Source organism: Anser anser (assembly GCF_964211835.1).
Source record: "Anser anser genome assembly, chromosome: 1".
NCBI classification, from domain to species: Eukaryota; Metazoa; Chordata; class Aves; order Anseriformes; family Anatidae; genus Anser; species Anser anser.
The window spans coordinates 100351383-100369231 of NC_139720.1; the positions used below are offsets into that span (position 1 = coordinate 100351383).

At 42.3% G+C, this 17849-nt stretch overlaps 1 protein-coding gene across 16 annotated transcripts in view; it reads right to left on the reverse strand.

Moving 5' to 3' along the window:
- Positions 1 to 1170: 1170 nt before the first annotated feature.
- USF3 (upstream transcription factor family member 3) overlaps positions 1171 to 17849 on the reverse strand; it is a 33017-nt gene continuing 16338 nt past the window's right edge. For 11 of the 16 annotated variants that reach the window (XM_083819942.1, XM_083819955.1, XM_083819952.1 and 8 more), the window contains 3 exons: positions 16655 to 16737; positions 15080 to 15176; positions 1171 to 13974 (listed from right to left, as the gene is read on the reverse strand). In XM_083819942.1, coding sequence (XP_083676068.1) covers positions 7511 to 13974; positions 15080 to 15176; positions 16655 to 16737 — 6644 coding nt within the window. In that variant the 3' untranslated portion in view covers positions 1171 to 7510. The other 5 variants (XM_083819944.1, XM_083819945.1, XM_083819943.1 and 2 more) reach the window with 3 other exon arrangements.

A 17849-nucleotide genomic window follows, 5' to 3' on the forward strand; every position in this document is an offset into this window, starting at 1 on the left:
GGCTGGGCCGCGCAGCCCTCAGCAGCTACAGAGCAACTCCTGCCGCTGGTCCTGCAGCACTTAGCCGGTGAATGTCCTTGGGGAAGGAGTTTTTGGGGAGCTGGGAGGATCTGTGTTCCCCAATTTACAGGCAACTCCTCTGGTTCGCAGGTTCATCTCTTTTTGTTGTTGTTTCATCTCTCTCTGAACAGAACAGCATTTGATGGGGGTACAGGGAAAGAAAAGCAGAACAGCAACTGTGGAGACCTTGTGTGATAGGGGCTGGTCGCGTGGTCCCTGCATCCACTACCATGTGCTCATCCCTCCTACACTCAGCACAAACTGCTCTAACACCTCTTGAGAAGAGGAACAAACACTTCAGTTTCCCAGTGAATCCTTTCTCTTTTTTTTTCTTTTTTTCCCCTCACTCGGTGAGTTTACATGGCTCACGACGGGCTGAGAAGCATAACAGAAGCAGAAGCTACCCCAGCTGGAAATGGTGGCTGCCAGACTGTGTAGGGCATTTAAAAAAAAAAAAAAAAAAAGCTATCTCCACTTCTACACTGATACTGTTTTCAACAGTTGGTTATTAAATACGAACTCGTGCTGATTTGCTAAGTCATAGTATAAGTATTTGCTGGTTTTATAAGCAGAAGCACTAACAACTTTTGGCCTTATTTTTTTTTTATATTTCCTGCAACACCTTTCTGCACCTGCCTTGGCCTTGAACATCTTCCTCAGTAAAAGCCAGCGCAGTGCTGTCACTAAGTCAAGTGATTTTTGGGTGGTGCATGGGAAGAACCAGCTCCAGCCAGCCTCAGCTGTGCTTTTGTACTCGCAGCACTTGTATGAGCCCGGCAGGACAGGGGCCCTTGGCCCAGAGCAGGCTGGCAAGCACAAGGGGCAGGAAGGTGCGTTAAGACACTGATGACTGCCACCTGTGCAGGGACAATATTTGCCCTGCATTACTTAGATTGAATACACATTTCTTCTGGATAACAGTTTTATATCTATCCAAATAAAGTGGTACATCATTCTAGTATAGTAGTGAATATGTATTGATGGAAAAGCCTAACTGTAAATTCCTACTCTCAAAGCAAAACTTTTACTTACCTTGAAAGCCTTCCATCTCACTTTTTTTTTTTTTAAATAGGGAAAGAAGCTGCACCAAAAAGAATACAGTACTCAAGGAACATTTTTCCTTTTTTTTAATAAAATACTATCATGTTCATATCTATACAAATAATTATTACAGCTATTAAACAAAGTATTACATTTAACAATAGAAATCTCAGAACTCTGAACAAGGTCATGGTTTGGGATATTTACACCCAAATGCAACACATTTGTAAAAAGATGTCAAAATAAACAGAACAAGATCTTATTTACAATTGCAAGATGATGTTCCTGTTCATTCATTATATATTCTACTGCAGATTTCCTTTTTCCATTACAAAATAGTAAGGACGTTCCAGTGGCGCTGTATCCAAGTAATTTACAGCTGTATAAAACAAGAGCACAGCAGAAAATTCTAGACTGAATATAAATAATTTACATTGTGGAGGGCAACAGCATCTTTGATTAATCTCCTGTGGCAAAATCCATCTTTGCTTTCCTTCTCACAGTGAGCAGGCAGGAACATGGGTACAACCCACTGCTGTCTTGGTTGTTTCACGTTTGTGATTGCTGAAACTGCACAGCATATTGCAAACTTGGAACCTACTTGTAAAAATTCAGTTAGGTTTCTTCTGAAATTATCGTATAAAAACTGGTATCAGCAACTAATAAGTGGCTTTCATGTAACTAAGTAAGGATTCTTAGCAGAGAGAAGACTGTTCTGTATCATCATGACCAAACATTTCCGGTAAATCACTGCTTCACAGAATAATTTGCTCTCAGTGTAACAAGTGGGAATAAAGTGTTGGTGTTGGTCTTAGCTCTACTCTAAGGACAGCAGAGGCAGCAGGAGGCTGAAGGCAGAGTTCTGTGCAAACCTGTGTCTGCACGGGCATGCCTGTCCTCACAGCTGCTGGCAGTGCTGGGTCGGTGGCAGTGGGAGAAAGGAAAATAAGAGGAAAACACAGGTTAGGTGATAGGGAATGGAGCTTCTTACATCACTGTATCACAAAGATTGATCGATTTGGTATAAATAGATCCAATTCTACTCTTTCTTTCCAAGTCAAAGTGAGATTGTTATTGAAGTGATAAGCATGAAAGTTATCTGGGGAATAGGGAAAGGTCCCAGCTCTTAATGCTTCTGACTACACTTAGTCATCCAGAAACAGATGGCTGCATGCATTCGTGACAAAGTCCTTGAGCCAGGGCTGCACAAGTACCTCTGAACAAGGTGAAAAAGACACCAGGAGATCAGAAATAACGAAATGACGCCTTTTCTCTAGGAATGCCCTTTGCAGTTGCCCTGCCAAACGATTAGTTTCTGCAACAACAATAGTGACCGACCGCAGCAGCAGCAGCACAGCTTTAAAGTGCAGTAGGCAATCTGTGCAAACTTGTGGCGGCCCCGTACTAGCACAGCGCATTTCTCTTCAGAGAGGTGCTCTGCCCCTGGGCAGCAGTCCAGTGACTGCAGCAGGAGCTACCAGACACACTCCAGTATGGCTCAGACACACACTCAAGTCATTTCTGTTTCCTTAGCTGCGCTTAAATGAGCTCCTTTCTCTCAATCAAACTTACATAAATGTTAATACGTTACTTGTTTATTGCCTGCTTTCAACTTAATCTGATTCTGCTCGTATTCACCCAGGTTTCTTAAGGGATTAATCAAGGATTACATTAAAATACATGCAATTCAGCCCTATGCCCATTTGCTATCGTTTGTTGAACTCGTTTAGGACAAGCTGAAAGTCACTGTGGCAGTCCCACCCCAGAGGTAGTTCTGAACATTTCCCTTTTGCTACTACTTTTGTTAAATTAACCAATATGGAGTATTCTTCCTCTCTTCAAATACAAAGCAAACCCCCACTTAGAGTAAGCAGCCTTCAGAAAGATACAGTGGAACCGTTCTGGAAGAAACAATTCCACTCTCAGAACAATAAATTACAATTAAAACCACGAAACCTTTTCCAAATAGATTTTTAAAAACAAGAGAACTTTAAAATACCAAGTCATTCTTCTTGGCATTATAGAAGTTTGCTGAATAAAATGCATTTGCCTATAGAATTCTTATGACAACAAGTAGAGCAATTATTTCATCAGCAAAACTTACAGAAGCTCCTTTTTCACACACTTTTTTCCCCCAAAAAAGCATGGTCTGAGGTAAGGTAAGCCTTCCTTAAAATTTCATCAACCTGATACACAAAACTGTTTCAATGTTAGGGGAAGAGGAAAAAGAAAAATATTCTTTCAACTCAACAGTAAAGACGTTCCCCTCACTGCTCATGCTGAGAGCAAAGCCCTTGCAAAGGGCCAGCACTCAGAAAGCTGAAGCACCAACGTGCCAAAGGCCCAAACCAGCCTCCGGAAAAAATGCAAGAAGCTGAGTCGTCGCCTGGTCCATATGGAAAGGCGGGGGCAATTCGTTTACAGTGAAGAGGAAAACAAAGCAATTCCATAATTAAAAGCTAACAAAAGTACTCAACATCTCATTTCCCCTCTTTTGATGCAAACTATCCAGTCCATCAAACGTTCCTCCCACAGGCAGGTGAGCACCAATGTGAGAAACTGAACTCCATGGCAAGCCCACAAGTCACTCTCAAACCAGGGCACCCGGCCAGACACAGCAAAGACCATCCCCAACTGTCAATTAGACCAAACCACTATGCATTAGAGCCAATTTTTCTTGAATTAAATTGATTTAAATGCCAGTCAACAGTGAAAATAACAGAATTTTGGGGGAAGATAATAGAATTTGGACAAACAGATTTATATGAAGCTCTTCAGGCTAGGTCTTCCTACCTTTTCTTTCATCCCACGTGAATGACATCAGGATCGTTTGGCATCATTTATGGCATGTAAAAATACTCCTACAGGCACGTGGCTGAACGTCAACAGAAATCGCCCTGATCAATGAGGGTAGTGAACTGGTCTCCATCCTGGTCTCAGCAGCTTTCATAAAAAGCCCTGAGAAGGACCGTGAAGCAGCATGGTATGGGAACTACCGCACCCTGCAACAGCAACGCAAGGTACAATCCTCTAGAGAAGAATGAAGGTGATACGGTGATTAGTTTTAAGCCACGCACCAGGAAACTGTGCAGTTGCTGCAAAATCACAGTCTTTACACCACTGAAATGCCTCTGTGGTAATGGCCTGCACTACAGGTATCCTGTGAATACGATTGCTTTTTTGGTCATCTTTGTACACAGAAAAGGGGCACACGAAAGTTCCTGATGCAGTTACTGCCTGTTCAGAAAACAATGCACACCTTAAAAAACAAAAGATAAAAAACACTAAAACCCAACACAAACAATACGTTCTATACTGAATACTCATGATCGCATTAAACCTTGATACAACACCAGTGAAATTAATAGTGAAATCAATATGAAGGAAGAAATATATCCATGTAAGCTTACAGGCTCTCTCCAGTTTTGAAAGACATCATGGAGCAGTGGAGCTTTTCCAGCAGAGGAAACTAATGCAGTACGACATGAGGGATGAGCAGGATTAACATCTTTAAGTAAAGTCCTGTAAACCAGGGCTTAACTTCTCACTACTTTGTCTTGAAAGCCAAATACGCTTACTCATAACAAATGCCACTTAAAGAGAATAAGAATAGCTCTTTTGCATTCCTCTGCACAGAATACCCAGTAACAAATGGTGCCACTGCTGAGACAACCCTCCTGTCTCTAGCACCCACAACCCATGGATCCGTGACGTTAGGGAACACATTTCCACCACCTGACACAGCCCATTTGGGATCTACAGAATTTAGGGGAAACCAGTCTGGTCCAATCAGACAAAACGCAGACCTGCAGTTTGCTCAGTCAGTGCTGAGGACTGACAGTCATTCCTAAGGCTACTGCTTTGCATGGACCACATGCTACTGTTCTGTGGCAAGTGCAGTAAAGCAGGCTTGCTCTGAAGTAAAATAAATATTCCATCAGTTAGTTTTAATAAACACAAAAATAGTGAACCACCACTTACATTTAGTGTCCTAAAGATACTCCCCATCTGAATTAAAAGGTGATCCCCTGTTTGAAGCAGAACCATTTTACTTAGCTTTGCAGGAAAACATCAAAACATTAAGTTCAACAAGGCCAAGTGCCGGGTCCTGCACCCGGGGCGCAACAACCCCAAGCAGAGCTACAGGCTGGGAGATGAGTGGCTGGAAAGCTGCCTGGCCGAGAAGGACCTGGGAGTATTGGTTGATAGCCGGCTGAATATGAGCCAGCAGTGTGCTCAGGTGGCCAAGAAGGCCAACAGCATCCTGGCCTGTATAAGAAGCAGTGTGGCCAGCAGGTCTAGGGAAGTGATTGTGCCCCTGTACTCGGCTCTGGTGAGGCCGCACCTCGAGTACCGTGTTCAGTTTTGGGCCCCTCGCTACAGGAAGGACATGGACGTGCTCGAGCGAGTCCAGAGAAGGGCGACCAAGCTGGTGAGGGGTCTGGAGAACAAGTCTTACGAGGAGCGGCTGAGGGAGCTGGGCTTGTTCAGCCTGGAGAAGAGGAGGCTCAGGGGCGACCTTATCGCTCTCTACAGTTACCTTAAAGGAGGCTGTAGAGAGGTGGGGGTTGGTCTGTTCTCCCACGTGCCTGGTGACAGGACGAGGGGGAATGGGCGAAAGTTGCGACAGGGGAGTTTTAGGTTGGATGTTAGGAAGTACTTCTTTACCGAAAGGGTTATTAAGCATTGGAACGGGCTGCCCAGGGAGGTGGTGGAGTCACCATCCCTGGAGGTCTTTAAAAGACGTTTAGATGTAGAGCTTAGCGATATGGTTTAGTGGAGTACTTAGTGTTAGGTCGGAGGTTGGACTCGATGATCTTGAGGTCTCTTCCAACCTAGAAATCTGTGATACTGTGATACTGTGATACCCCACGTTTTAAGAATGGAGACATCACCAGGGTAGACTACATTCTATTTTGCCCAATTCTCTTTTATGCTAAAGCCTCTCAGCCAGGTGTGGGATGATTGCATATGAGGAAACCTGAAGTTACTATGCTATTTGAAGAATATAATCTGGAATGGTATTTCCATGCACTTAAAAATAAAAGAAAAATCACATCGCAGAGCCATTAAATAAATAAAACTTACCTAGTTCTTCCCTTTCCCTTAAATGAAATGGGATCAAAATCTGTGGAAGTATACCAGAGACTAAGCTAGCACACACACATTCGTTCTGTCCCTAATGCACGCACAAACATGTCCCCCCTTCCTCACAATGCTCAAACCACGTCTTCCTGGTATGCAATATTTCAATCTTGACACATTCATGTTCTTCCTTCACCCACAATCATACGGGTTTAGACAAAAGGTGCATTCAAGTGCAAAGTACTGATATTAAATTAGGCCCCGACGCTGTTGGCAGTGTTAAGTAGCTGCTGTGCCCACGAGGATCCCCATTAATTTTGTGGGATGCCATGGGCTCAGTGCTCCTCCTGTGTGCTGTTCAATACAACAGAGGGCTGTCACTCCTAGAAACCAGAAAGCTGGTGTTTGAGCATGGGCCAAAAGAGGAGAAAGAAAAAAAAAAAAAAGACGTTAAGAAGGTGCTAAACAAGGTTCAAGAAACACCCTGAGGTAACTTGCAGCATATGAACAATGAAATGGCAACAAACAGGGCTGCTGTCTCTGCTGACTACACCAGCAGGGGTAGTAAGCTACATTAAAACGTTGACCAAGTTCAGCAGTAACAGATGCCATTGTTAAAACAGATCCAAACAAATTTTGTCTTAGAAACAGAAAGTCATTTTTTAAAGAAATGTCAATTTTCTAAAACAGTATTTTTAATTGCTGACCACAGAAACACAGTAATTTTTGCCAGGTAAAGTCAGCCTTAAGTCCAGTGTATGTGACAAGCTTCAAAGAGACGAAAGCTGCACAACAAATGGCTTTATCAAATAATGCTGGATTAACACAGACTTGACTTGTTATGAGGCTCCTGAAAATATTTTTCAAAGGAAGAAGAGAAACCCAAGCCACTTCAAGTTCGTCTTTAGTTTTAGGTAAACACATTGTAATTGAAATCTGTAGCATTTTTTTTCCTATCTCTCGTTCGGATGTTCTCAATTCTTTCTTTACATCCAAGTACTACTGAAGGTGGCGATTATCCTGGGACAATCAGACATCAGACTTGATTGTTGTAAAATCAACAATCAATATTTGCACAGCTCTAAATGTTGCATTCTTACCATTTACTTGTAAGTAAGCATTACTATAGGCACTGGTGCTTTAAAGTTAGTAAGGTGGATGGAAATACAGTGTGTATATAAATACAAAACGTACCCATATACATACGTTTAGGCAAATAAACAGTGATGCTATGAATGGGCTCTTCAGGGATGCCAGTAAGATCCGTTTTCTTTTTCTTAAATATATAAACAACGCATCAGACTAGAAGTCAGTCTATCAGTCTTCATACAGCTGAACTGCAATCGTGACCTAGAATATGGCTTATATTGTGGGCAGGTCGGTTTGATGACTGCTTGGAAGAATCTGAAGCAGATGTGTTTGCAATGGAAAGCAAAGGCGACATTGCTGAACCATCTGGAGGAAGAGCTGTGGCTATTTCTGGAAACAAAGACGTCAAGTTAAAATTGGATAAGTGTGACGTATTGGTCATGTGCATGGGCGGCATATCCGGAAGCAAAGGAAAACTCGGCTGAGCAAAACCAACAGGCCGGGGAGGGGACAAAATGGATCCAAATCGATTGTTCAAACCTCCGCTACTTGGCTTTTCTGTGCTTGGATTAGGAAACATTTGATTGGGAAAGTAAGGGATAGAAATGTCATTGGAAAGAGTGGGATGGGCGGGAGAGTATGGCGGGTAGAAGGATGGCAGCGTATTTTGAGGATCGACTGGGATTAGGGCTGGTGTTCGAGTGGCACTAGGCTGAGTAACTGGTGGGATGAAAGATGCATTGGCATTTATTGGTGGATTCATGCCACCCTCTGGAATAAAAGGGAAGCCAAAGTTCTGAGAGAGCGTGTGTTGGTCAGGGGCTGCGTTATCATTAGACACCTGAGGGCCATCAGACATAAAGCGGACAATGCTTCCTCTTTTTTCTATCGCAGACTGCTGGCGCCCGAGGATCATACTGCCACTGGTAGACAGGGGAAGATGGGGAAGACTAGGGTCAAAGACATTTCCATGTCTTTGATTTCCAGATCGGTTCCTTTCAGGCTGACGTATTTTAGAGCCTCCATTATCTTGCAGAGGATGCCTCGATCGCTGAGTAACTGAAGAATTTGGCTGACGAACGGATGGTTGCCCTTGTTCACCATTTCCATGAGAAACTGCAGGGTGAGGGTGAGTGGACCTCACGACTCCATGCATGTTGCTAGAAACAGGTGTATTCATGTGACTCTTCGTTCCATGACTCTCGGTCATCCTCATGGGATTGGACTTCTGTACAGAAATGTTTGGGCTTGTATTTCGACCCTGAATATCTCCCGAAGAAGAAGAACTTGAGAAAGGAATATTTAAAGAACTGTTCCTTGTGTTAATTGAACCGATAGACATGTCACAGCTTTCCCTATTCTGACCATCACCATCTCTTCGGATGTGGACGCTCTCTCGCGCTGGGGGACAGTTGTACTCGATCGTGGAGGACGCACCACACTGCGTATTCCTTTGATGCTCTGGGAGTGATCTTTGGCTTCCACTAACTTGCTCTCCAAGGTGAGGGGCAAGTAAACTCTGCATAAAACTTTGGTGGCATGTATTTTCATTTTCCCTTGATGGAAGGGTATTTCCTGTTGGAATACCCTGTACTGGCTGGTAAGGCAATCTCTTCTGTCTTTCTATAGACGGCCCAGTATTTTGACCAATTCGGAAAGCTTGCGACTGCATGCCCCTGAGGGATGACACAGAATTACCAATTTCACTGTTCCTTGAGGCTTGTACATCAAAATTGCCTGTTGGTTGTTGATTGGGTCCTGCTGGCTTAAATGTCTGACAATCAGAAAGCCGTTGCACATCTGAGCCAACCGTATGATCAACAGATATACGGCCCTGCATATTATGAATGACCAACCCTTTATTTCTAGAAACATCTAGATAGCTTCTCATTTCAAGCTGGTCAGAAACTCTAGGGCCTTGAAGAGATATTCCTATTCTCTGTTCTGAATTAGAGGGTGTCTTCCCGATGAGTGCTTCAGCAGAGTAGCTGGAGACTCTGTTTCTCTCCTGCCTATGAGGAGTGCAAGTCATATCTGATGGTCTGGTTACAATACTTGCCTGGGACACCATTTGCTGCTCTAAGCCCCTCGAGGTCATAAGCCTCTGTATCTGATTATGCCCTGACACATGTTCAGAAGCTGAACCTTGCTGTCTGCTGCTAACATCTTGTTGCTGTTGATGCATAATTTCCTGGTTTATATGGCTCTGAGGGTGGTTATGGTGGTTTCTGCTTGTTGCGGGATTTTCACAGTTCTTTTCAGGCTGAGGAGCTCCAAAGTGCTGCTGCATTTGCTGCTGCATTTGCTGGTGGTGAGGATGAGGCTGACCACCTTTTTGTCGTGTCTGATCACTTCCATGGTGTTTCTGCTGTAGAGAAAGTTGTGTGGCTTGGCTTCCCTGGATAAGATTTCGTTTCTTTTGCATTTGCACCTCCTGCTGTATTGTTCGCTGCTGGTGGACACCGTGGGGTTGAGAGTGGACTGAGTTTTCCCCATGAGTGACATGGTGCTGCAGCTGATACAAGTGGTGCCTTTCTCTTAACTGTCCAGCCTGCTGTTGTTTTAAGTATGGATGATTACTGTGAAGATGAGATATGCCTTGAGAAGGACCGTGCTGAATCGGCTGCAAGTGCTGCCCTGCTTGACCTTGCTGTTCTGAAACTGATGTTTGAGAGCTGCACTGAACTTCAGTTTGTCTCAAAGCTGGTGTTACAAAGTTGCTGTTTGATGGGAATAACCTATTAAGGCCATCCGTGTGCCCTTGATTGCTCACTGACGGCACTGAATTTGATGAATTAGGAGGAATCTGACTGACTAGCATCTGCGTTTGATCAGCAATGCTCTCTGGTGTTCGGTTCATCAGTGCCATGCCTTCGAGCCTTATAGGTGCTGTCTGGCACTGCTTTTGCCTCTTTGCTGTAGAGAGCAGAAGGTCATCTTGAACAGCCCGCTTGGCTGAGTCTTTGCGACCTTCATGGCCTTGCTGCTTTAAGTGTGATTCCTGCAGCTGGGGAGCCTGCATGGTGTTTGCCCTAATAGCATTCAGTTGCTCCTGAGCGTATTCATTCATCATAGCTGGTCCTGGAGACTGGTTGACATATGAACTAGATGGAAGGGAGAGACTCACCGTTGCAGGAACACTTGGTGGCTCTGAAGGCTGGGATAAACTTGAGCAACTCACAAGGGGATGGACAATGCGACTCTGGTGTATTAGATTATTCACGCTTAAACTGGTTATGCTTGGTGACTGGGAGGCTGAAATCTGCAAAGAAGTGTTTGAGGTTTCCACACCTCCTACAGAACAGCTTGGTTTTTCAACTTGTCTATCAACATTTGTTTGCACTGTATCCTGAGCACTGAATTTGTTTGATGCTGTTTCTAATGGCCCTGCATTGCTTTCTTTCGCTGGTAAAGGTTTAAAAGTCGGTTGTTCTCTCTCCAAAGATGCAACCTCAGTTGACTTAGAGATGGCATCCCTCATATTAACTTGTATTCCTCCTCCACCTTTCTCGAGGTTTTCTTGATCAAAAATAGCTCTTGCTGCAAGAGCTACAATGTCGGGTTGTTCTGAAAATGTGCAGTTGTTACATGTACTGGTTGATGTGCTGCTTGTAACATCTTCTCTGGTGGTATCTGGCAACATCGACGCCACTGAGAAGCCTCGACTGCTACCAGAACTGGTTGACATTGGGGAGTCTGCCTGCCTGCTGGCAATTAGGGAAGCACTAACTACTTCCTGATCAGAAATGCAGGTGTGATGCTGGGAGAGAGAATCTCCCTCTGAGTTCATTAACAAAAGTTCCTGCTTCTCAGGCAAATCAACATTTGATTCCGCTGATTTAGAGTTTTCCATGGGAAAATTAGAATGCTCCCCCTGAACCGTAAAAGAAGAGTTTTTTTCCTCAGCTGTACTTTCTTTTGTGAGATCAGACAGCATTTTGGTTAGACCCTGCCCCTCTAACAAGTCCGCATCTTGCATGATAATTGAAGAATCCTGTGCAACATTGCAGGACTCCGAAATTGCTCCTGCTTTGGAAGTATGGTCTGCTGTGCTGCTCTGTGCTGCTGTCATCCCAGCAACCTGAGAATTTGTCATATGTGCTTCAGTACGAGAAGTCGTTAAGGTACCAGGGGGTTCACAGGGAGCAGAAGACTCTGACAAGGCAGAGGCAGTAGGTGGATTGCTCTGAGACCGACGCGCCTGCGGGAGAGGAGCAGCATCTTTGGCAGCCGGCGGGTCCAGCACCAATGGTTCAGACACCGTGGGCTGCAGGGGCGAGGAAGCCGGCAGCTCTGCCGATGGCAGCTCTGGCACAGGGCAGGATCCGGCTGCCTGCTCAGAGCACTCAGACTCTTTGGAATGACAGTCAGAAATGCTCGTGCCACTTGGTGCTGCCACACCACTCGCCTGCGACGTAGCTAAAGCTTGCGATGCTGCCGGCATGTTTTCAGACAGCCCCTCACCGTTTGCATGCTTTGACACAGTTTCCACAGGAGCACAATCTACCTTCCCCGCATCTTTGCAAGGAATTGCTGGACAGGAAACTTTACTGTTGACTGCTAGGTGTTTTTTAGTACTCGGCTTTTTGTTTGTCCTTTTTGATTTTGTATTAGATGGCAAACCAGCAGCAGCTTTTTTGGGGGAAGCATTTATTGAATTAGATGCACTAGTTAATACTGAACCCTCTGCAGATATTGCAGACGCCACCGAAGTTGGTAATGACACACAGTTAACTGTGGCGATCTGGTTATGGACAGTTGTGGGATTGGCAGGGTGGCTGAGAGACAAGTGTAAGCAGCTTTGTCCAGCCATTTGTGATATGCTTTGATTGAGGTTAGCTAAAGCACCAAATGTATTGAGGGCAACGTTGGTATTTGGATCTTCGCTGGTGGTGGGTTGAATAATTTGCATAGGGGCTTGATTTGCAGCTCCAGATGAAGACATCACAGGCTGCAATGCAAAAAGCTGCCCATTTAATGAGATAGTTTGAGGATGCTGTTGATTTGACATTGTAACTGAAAATGTTTGTGTAGAGCTAGAAGATGGCAAAGAGGATGGTCTTGGTAATATATGAACAAGGTGTTTCCCTCCAAAAGTCTGTGGAAGAGGGGAATTTTGTACAGAGTTGCTAGAGTTTGCGATTGCAGTAGGCCCATTCATGGGAACTCTTACTGAAGCAGAAGGCTGGGCAGAGAGGAGAGGAAGAGGATTCTGACTAGCAGCTTGTATAATTACAATTTGTTGACTGACATTTTGGCTAGGAACTTCTGCTCTCACGATTGGAGGGCATGGAGTGGTGTTTGGAGGCTGGAGAATTATGACATTCTGGTTGGCTGGTGCTCCTGTTACGGCTGACGCAACTGGCTGAGCCATTTGAATTACCTGCATAGCTGAATTTAATGAAAGGATATTTCCTGCAGCCTGAGTTTTAACCTGTGGCTGGCTGATTAATGGCTGCATAGGTAAGGACGGACATGAGGGCAAGGTAACTACAATTTGTTCAGCTGCCTGCACATCTCCAGGCAGAGAAGTATTTAGACTAATGCTTGTAGTCAAAGGCCTGCTGTGAGCAGGAGATACAGTACCAGCGCCATTAACTGGCTCATTTAGTAGCGCAGTCATCATACTGGGTGGTGTTTGGCTTAGTGGCTGAACAGTATTTCCTGCTAGCTGCAAAGTTGTCCACGTGGTCTGTGTGTTTCCAGCTGAAGGCATCCGTGTAAGGCTACTCATGTTTTTCAAGTCTGAAGCGCCAACACCTGTAGAGCCTGAAAAAGACCAGCAGTTCTCTAGGGGACTGGCAGGCAGAGTGCTTATTGCCGTTACAGCCTTAATTCCTTCTGCTGCAGAAGTCACAGGCATTCCAGCACTACTTACCAAGTCTGTACTTTTGAGGACATTTACAGAGGAAAAGCTATCTGTACTAGACAGTCTCACAGATGGCACGCAAGCTGTGTCACTGTTTGAAATTACACAGCCTTCTTGAAATTCATTCCTAGAATTGGGTGTTTTTGAACAGGTTGCATTCACCTGTTGAACTTGAGAGGCTTCCGTGGAGGCACTGGAAGGAAGGCTGATTCCCTGCAGGAGTGTTTTCTTCATTAATTTCGGGCACCCCTCATCATTTTTACTTTTGGAGAGATTTTGATCATTCTGTGATGTATTACTTAGAGAACTCTGTAGTTCCTGTTCTGTTCCAGATTGAGAAGTGCTCTGTGAGCTGGCAGTAGCAAGCACACCTTGCTCATTCTCTAGGGTGGAAAGCTCAAGAACATTCCCTGCTGGGACTGGCTGAGTGGGTGCCAGTGGAGAAACCGTACTCTGAGACCGTGGCTTGTTTTCTGCAGGGTAAATACCAGAAATCGTCACAGGAGTCACTAAGTTGCAAGTTCTCTGAACTGGCACAACATTGGCTGTTTGTTTTTGTAAATTATGACTAACATTAAACGTTATTCCCTGGACAGATGCTCCCTGGTTATTTCCATTGGGTTGACTCCCATTTGAATAGACGATGATGTTCTTTTGAACCTGATCACCAGGAATAACAACTGAAACCTTTGCATTTTTGAGATTCCCCTTCCAGTGGATTGTAGGATCATCATACAGGCAAATATCATTTGCTTTCAGTAGTTCGATATATCTCCCGTTTTCCTTCTGAAGTTCATCCAATTGTTTCCGGAGTTTTTTTATCTCTTCAGCTACAAAACAGTGAGAGCAATCCATTACTTCAGCACCTGTGCAAATACCAGGTAATACTACCACATGATTTGGAGAGTAAGTTCTATGCAATATTGAAATACATTACTAACAATGTATGGATTATAATAATAACTTCAAATGGTTAAAATAATGTAAATTAAGAGTATCCTGGTAAACCCTTCAACTGAGCAGGAAACTAATGAAACCCACAGGCTACTCCACTACCAATAGTTAAATATGTTAATTAGTTAAAAAATAAAACAAAAAAACCACAAACACTAATCATTTAATTACCAAATGAAAAACAAACATGGTGATCTATCTTGTTTTTTTTTCCTGATCCTTTGCAGGCACTAAAATTAGTTTTATTGAATCGGTAATCTCATGACTTTCCAGGACACTAAGTTTCATTATATATGAAAATGATATGCAAAACTAAATACAATGCACTTATGTAAAGCCACAAAAAACAGCACTTGGAGACAGCTCACCTATCTAGGAAAATCAACTAGGCTTGTCAAATGCAATTACATCAACAAGATGAACTATTTAATAGAATTCTATTGTATGTGGAGAAATAAAAACTACAAACCACAACATTAGCTCTGAGATTATTTCTGTCATATCTCCGTCACTGTATTTTTATGCATCTGTTAAATAAGAATTTATATGATGTATTATACTTTTATAAAGTAGATTGTTACTACCTTCAAAGTATTTGAAAGGAGAAAAAAAGAATATGCATGAAGGAAACCCCATTTTTCCAACAAAAAAAATCTAACAATGTCAGAAATTGTTCTGCGCGTTACAGTAGAATACATCAGGATGGAATCTGCTAGATCATACTGCATTATCTGTGAGCTCTTTACTTTACATCACAATATGATTTCTTTATATCTCATAGCTATGTACAAGAACATGCACTTGGGCTTTTCTTTACGTCTTGTTTCAAGTTATTCTAAGTGGATGTATTTTTCCTGCATGCATGTCTTGGGATTCATCAAGTCTGTTGAGTCCCGGGCTTCATTGTTAGCAAATACTAACAGACACACATTGGAAAGAAGTGACAGAAATTCTAAAGCCTCCAGTGAAATCTTTATTTACCCTGTTCATTGTTCCCTCCATTTAACAGAAGTTCATCATTCTGTCTTTTCATTTCTGTAATATACTTAAAGGCTTGGTCCAGGATCATGTTCTTGCTCTTTAAAGAAAAAACAAAGAAAAAATTAGGAAAAACCTCATCATTATTGGATCTACCAACAATAGATCTTGCATTTGTTCCAACAGTCTTCATTTTTAAAAAACCTGAATGATTCTCTGAATGTAGTTTTTTTCGTTCTTTGTTTTTTAAAAGATGAACCAGAAATTTCATGGGTGATACTGACCTTAAAATGCTGTGAGTTTTTAAAGAACTGAATGTTTCATGATGGAGCTGAAACTTTTCTGATGCCAAAACCTAAATACTAAGCCACAGAATCCAAGCAGCAAGCATCATTCTTGTTCACTAATAAACATATACACCACTTGAAATTTCCAGGACGCTGCTTCATACATATTTTATTAGGAAAGAAGCAATCACAGAACAATTATCCAGGGAAGCGTTTGCATAATTTTGAAACTAATATACTGGATAATACAGGATGAATAAACATACCATAACCTTTCCACCATCTTCTTTTTGTAAGATAATGTTTATTCTGCCTGCTAAACTTCTCATTTTCTTTCTTGTTCTGCTGTTCTGTAGTAATAGTCTCTGCTGTAGATTGTTCTGTCTGGAAAAAGATGCTTCTGTGCGTCAGCCTTTGTCATTTTGTCTTTTCATCTCTCACAAGGACACTGTCTTACCTCACTATTAGCATTCAACTTTCAGAATTGCTTTCATCTCATTATATCGAAGACTACGGAAATAAACGTACATGCAATTCAATTTACATCTTAGGACATTAAGCAATCACCAGCAAAGGGCAGAGGAGGGACTGGAGAATGACCTGAAAAATGATTTTGCTTAACCCACAGCTTTCACTAGTTGAGCATTGTAAAGACTGTATTAAACAGTAAAGAACAACTTGACAAACAGGAGATGCACAATCCAACCAGCAACCCACTGGCCAGATCCAACCTACTTCTGTCCATCCTGCCACCCTTTCATCAGAGGAGAGAGCGAACAGGTATTTGGTCAACACAGAAAAGGCAGCAGCTGGGACAGTTTGTTTTTTTTTTTATCTTCTGTTGTTAGTAATGTTCAGGCGCCCTTAATGAGAACTTTGGGAAGCTGTGGATCAGACAGAAAGGCAGACATCGGCAAGATGACTAGATGGCTATGGGCAAATGAGTCTGTCTTATGCCTTCTCAAAAATATCGCAAATGTGAATCAAAGAGAAAGTTGGTCAGTCACATGTCCAACTCATTCCTTCAACGGTTATGTGCAACACCTTCAGATATGAAGCTCAAAATCTGTACAATTACATTAATGTGGCCCTGTACTTCTAAAAAGGAATTCTATTACATATATCTTTTTCAAATACTACTAAGACCTAGTAAGATTTCAAGCATGTTAATTCAGACAGTTTCGTGTTCTTTGTAAGACAAATAGCAAAATAAGTATTTATACTTCTATGGACAAGGAAACACACAAGCATTTTACAGGAAACTTCTACGTACCTCTGAATGAACACTTACCTGCTTGAGTGCTGGAGAGCAGGGAATGAGTTCTCCAATTCTGTTTATCCCAGCATTAATCTTCTTCTTGCGATGTCTCTCCACTAAGTAAAGGTAATACACACTTTGTCATCTAGTTGAACAAGTCAACAGCAGGACAACTAATACCAATGTAAGGGTTCGTAAATACATTATTTCCTGAGCTATTGGGACCCTTAATAATATGATAGTGTAAAAAAAATCCTCTAAAGTAAAGCTCAGTTATTGAATTAGCACTCAATGACACTAAGAGCTGTAACATAAGAAGCAGTATCTTTAAAAGGTGAGGATGTTCAGGACCCCTTTGTGGAAAAAGCAGAGCTATTGCAACTCATAATTCAGGTTTTGATAATGTTTTTTAGCTGATTTCTATGAAACCCTTTTCAAAAAGCAGACAGAGTAACTTTATACATACAGAAAACAAATGAAACAAGATTATTTAAAGAATCAGTTGCAGGTTTAGGAACGAAATCTGGGTCTCTTAAATCCTAATGTGAAGTTTAGCACCAAAAGAGAAATTATTTCTTTTTTATCAGATTTGAATGTTAAATTCATATTGATGGAGCAGCCAACACAGAATCTATCTCTAGCTCCAGGAGCTATCAGTTACTCATGTTTATGTTCAAAGCTATAACTGTTGTGCAAGTTCTAATTATAATTGGGACTAAATAAAATATTTAATGAACAATATTTCTGGTGAATTATCTATTTAGAGAAGGTCAAAAAGTGTTTAAATTACAGTCCTCTAGTAACATGATTTATCTCTTTATGAGGCCTAAACACTTGCAAAAAGGGTATACGCTACATATCTAGTACCTCTGGGCATTTTTTTTTCAGAGATCTTAATCTCTGTTTTCCTCCATAGTCAGCTTCTTTCCCACATAGTTCAGTCTTACGTAAGTTTTTGTTGTTGTTTTTTCTTTTTGAGATTTTTATGTTTTCTCTGCAAGCTCTTTTTACACAAGAGCCTGAATAAAGTTCTGTCATAGCTCTGTCAAGATTTGAATCAATGTGTCATTCACTGTGCCTTATGTTTTGTACAGCAGGGCTGTTTTGATGGCATATAGAAACCCACAGTAACCCAAAGGTTAATGTACATTTTCAACAAGTGAAACAATGCTTTACTTTGTACTCCTTTACAAAGAATATATTGATTTAAGCAGTTTTATTTCAGCAG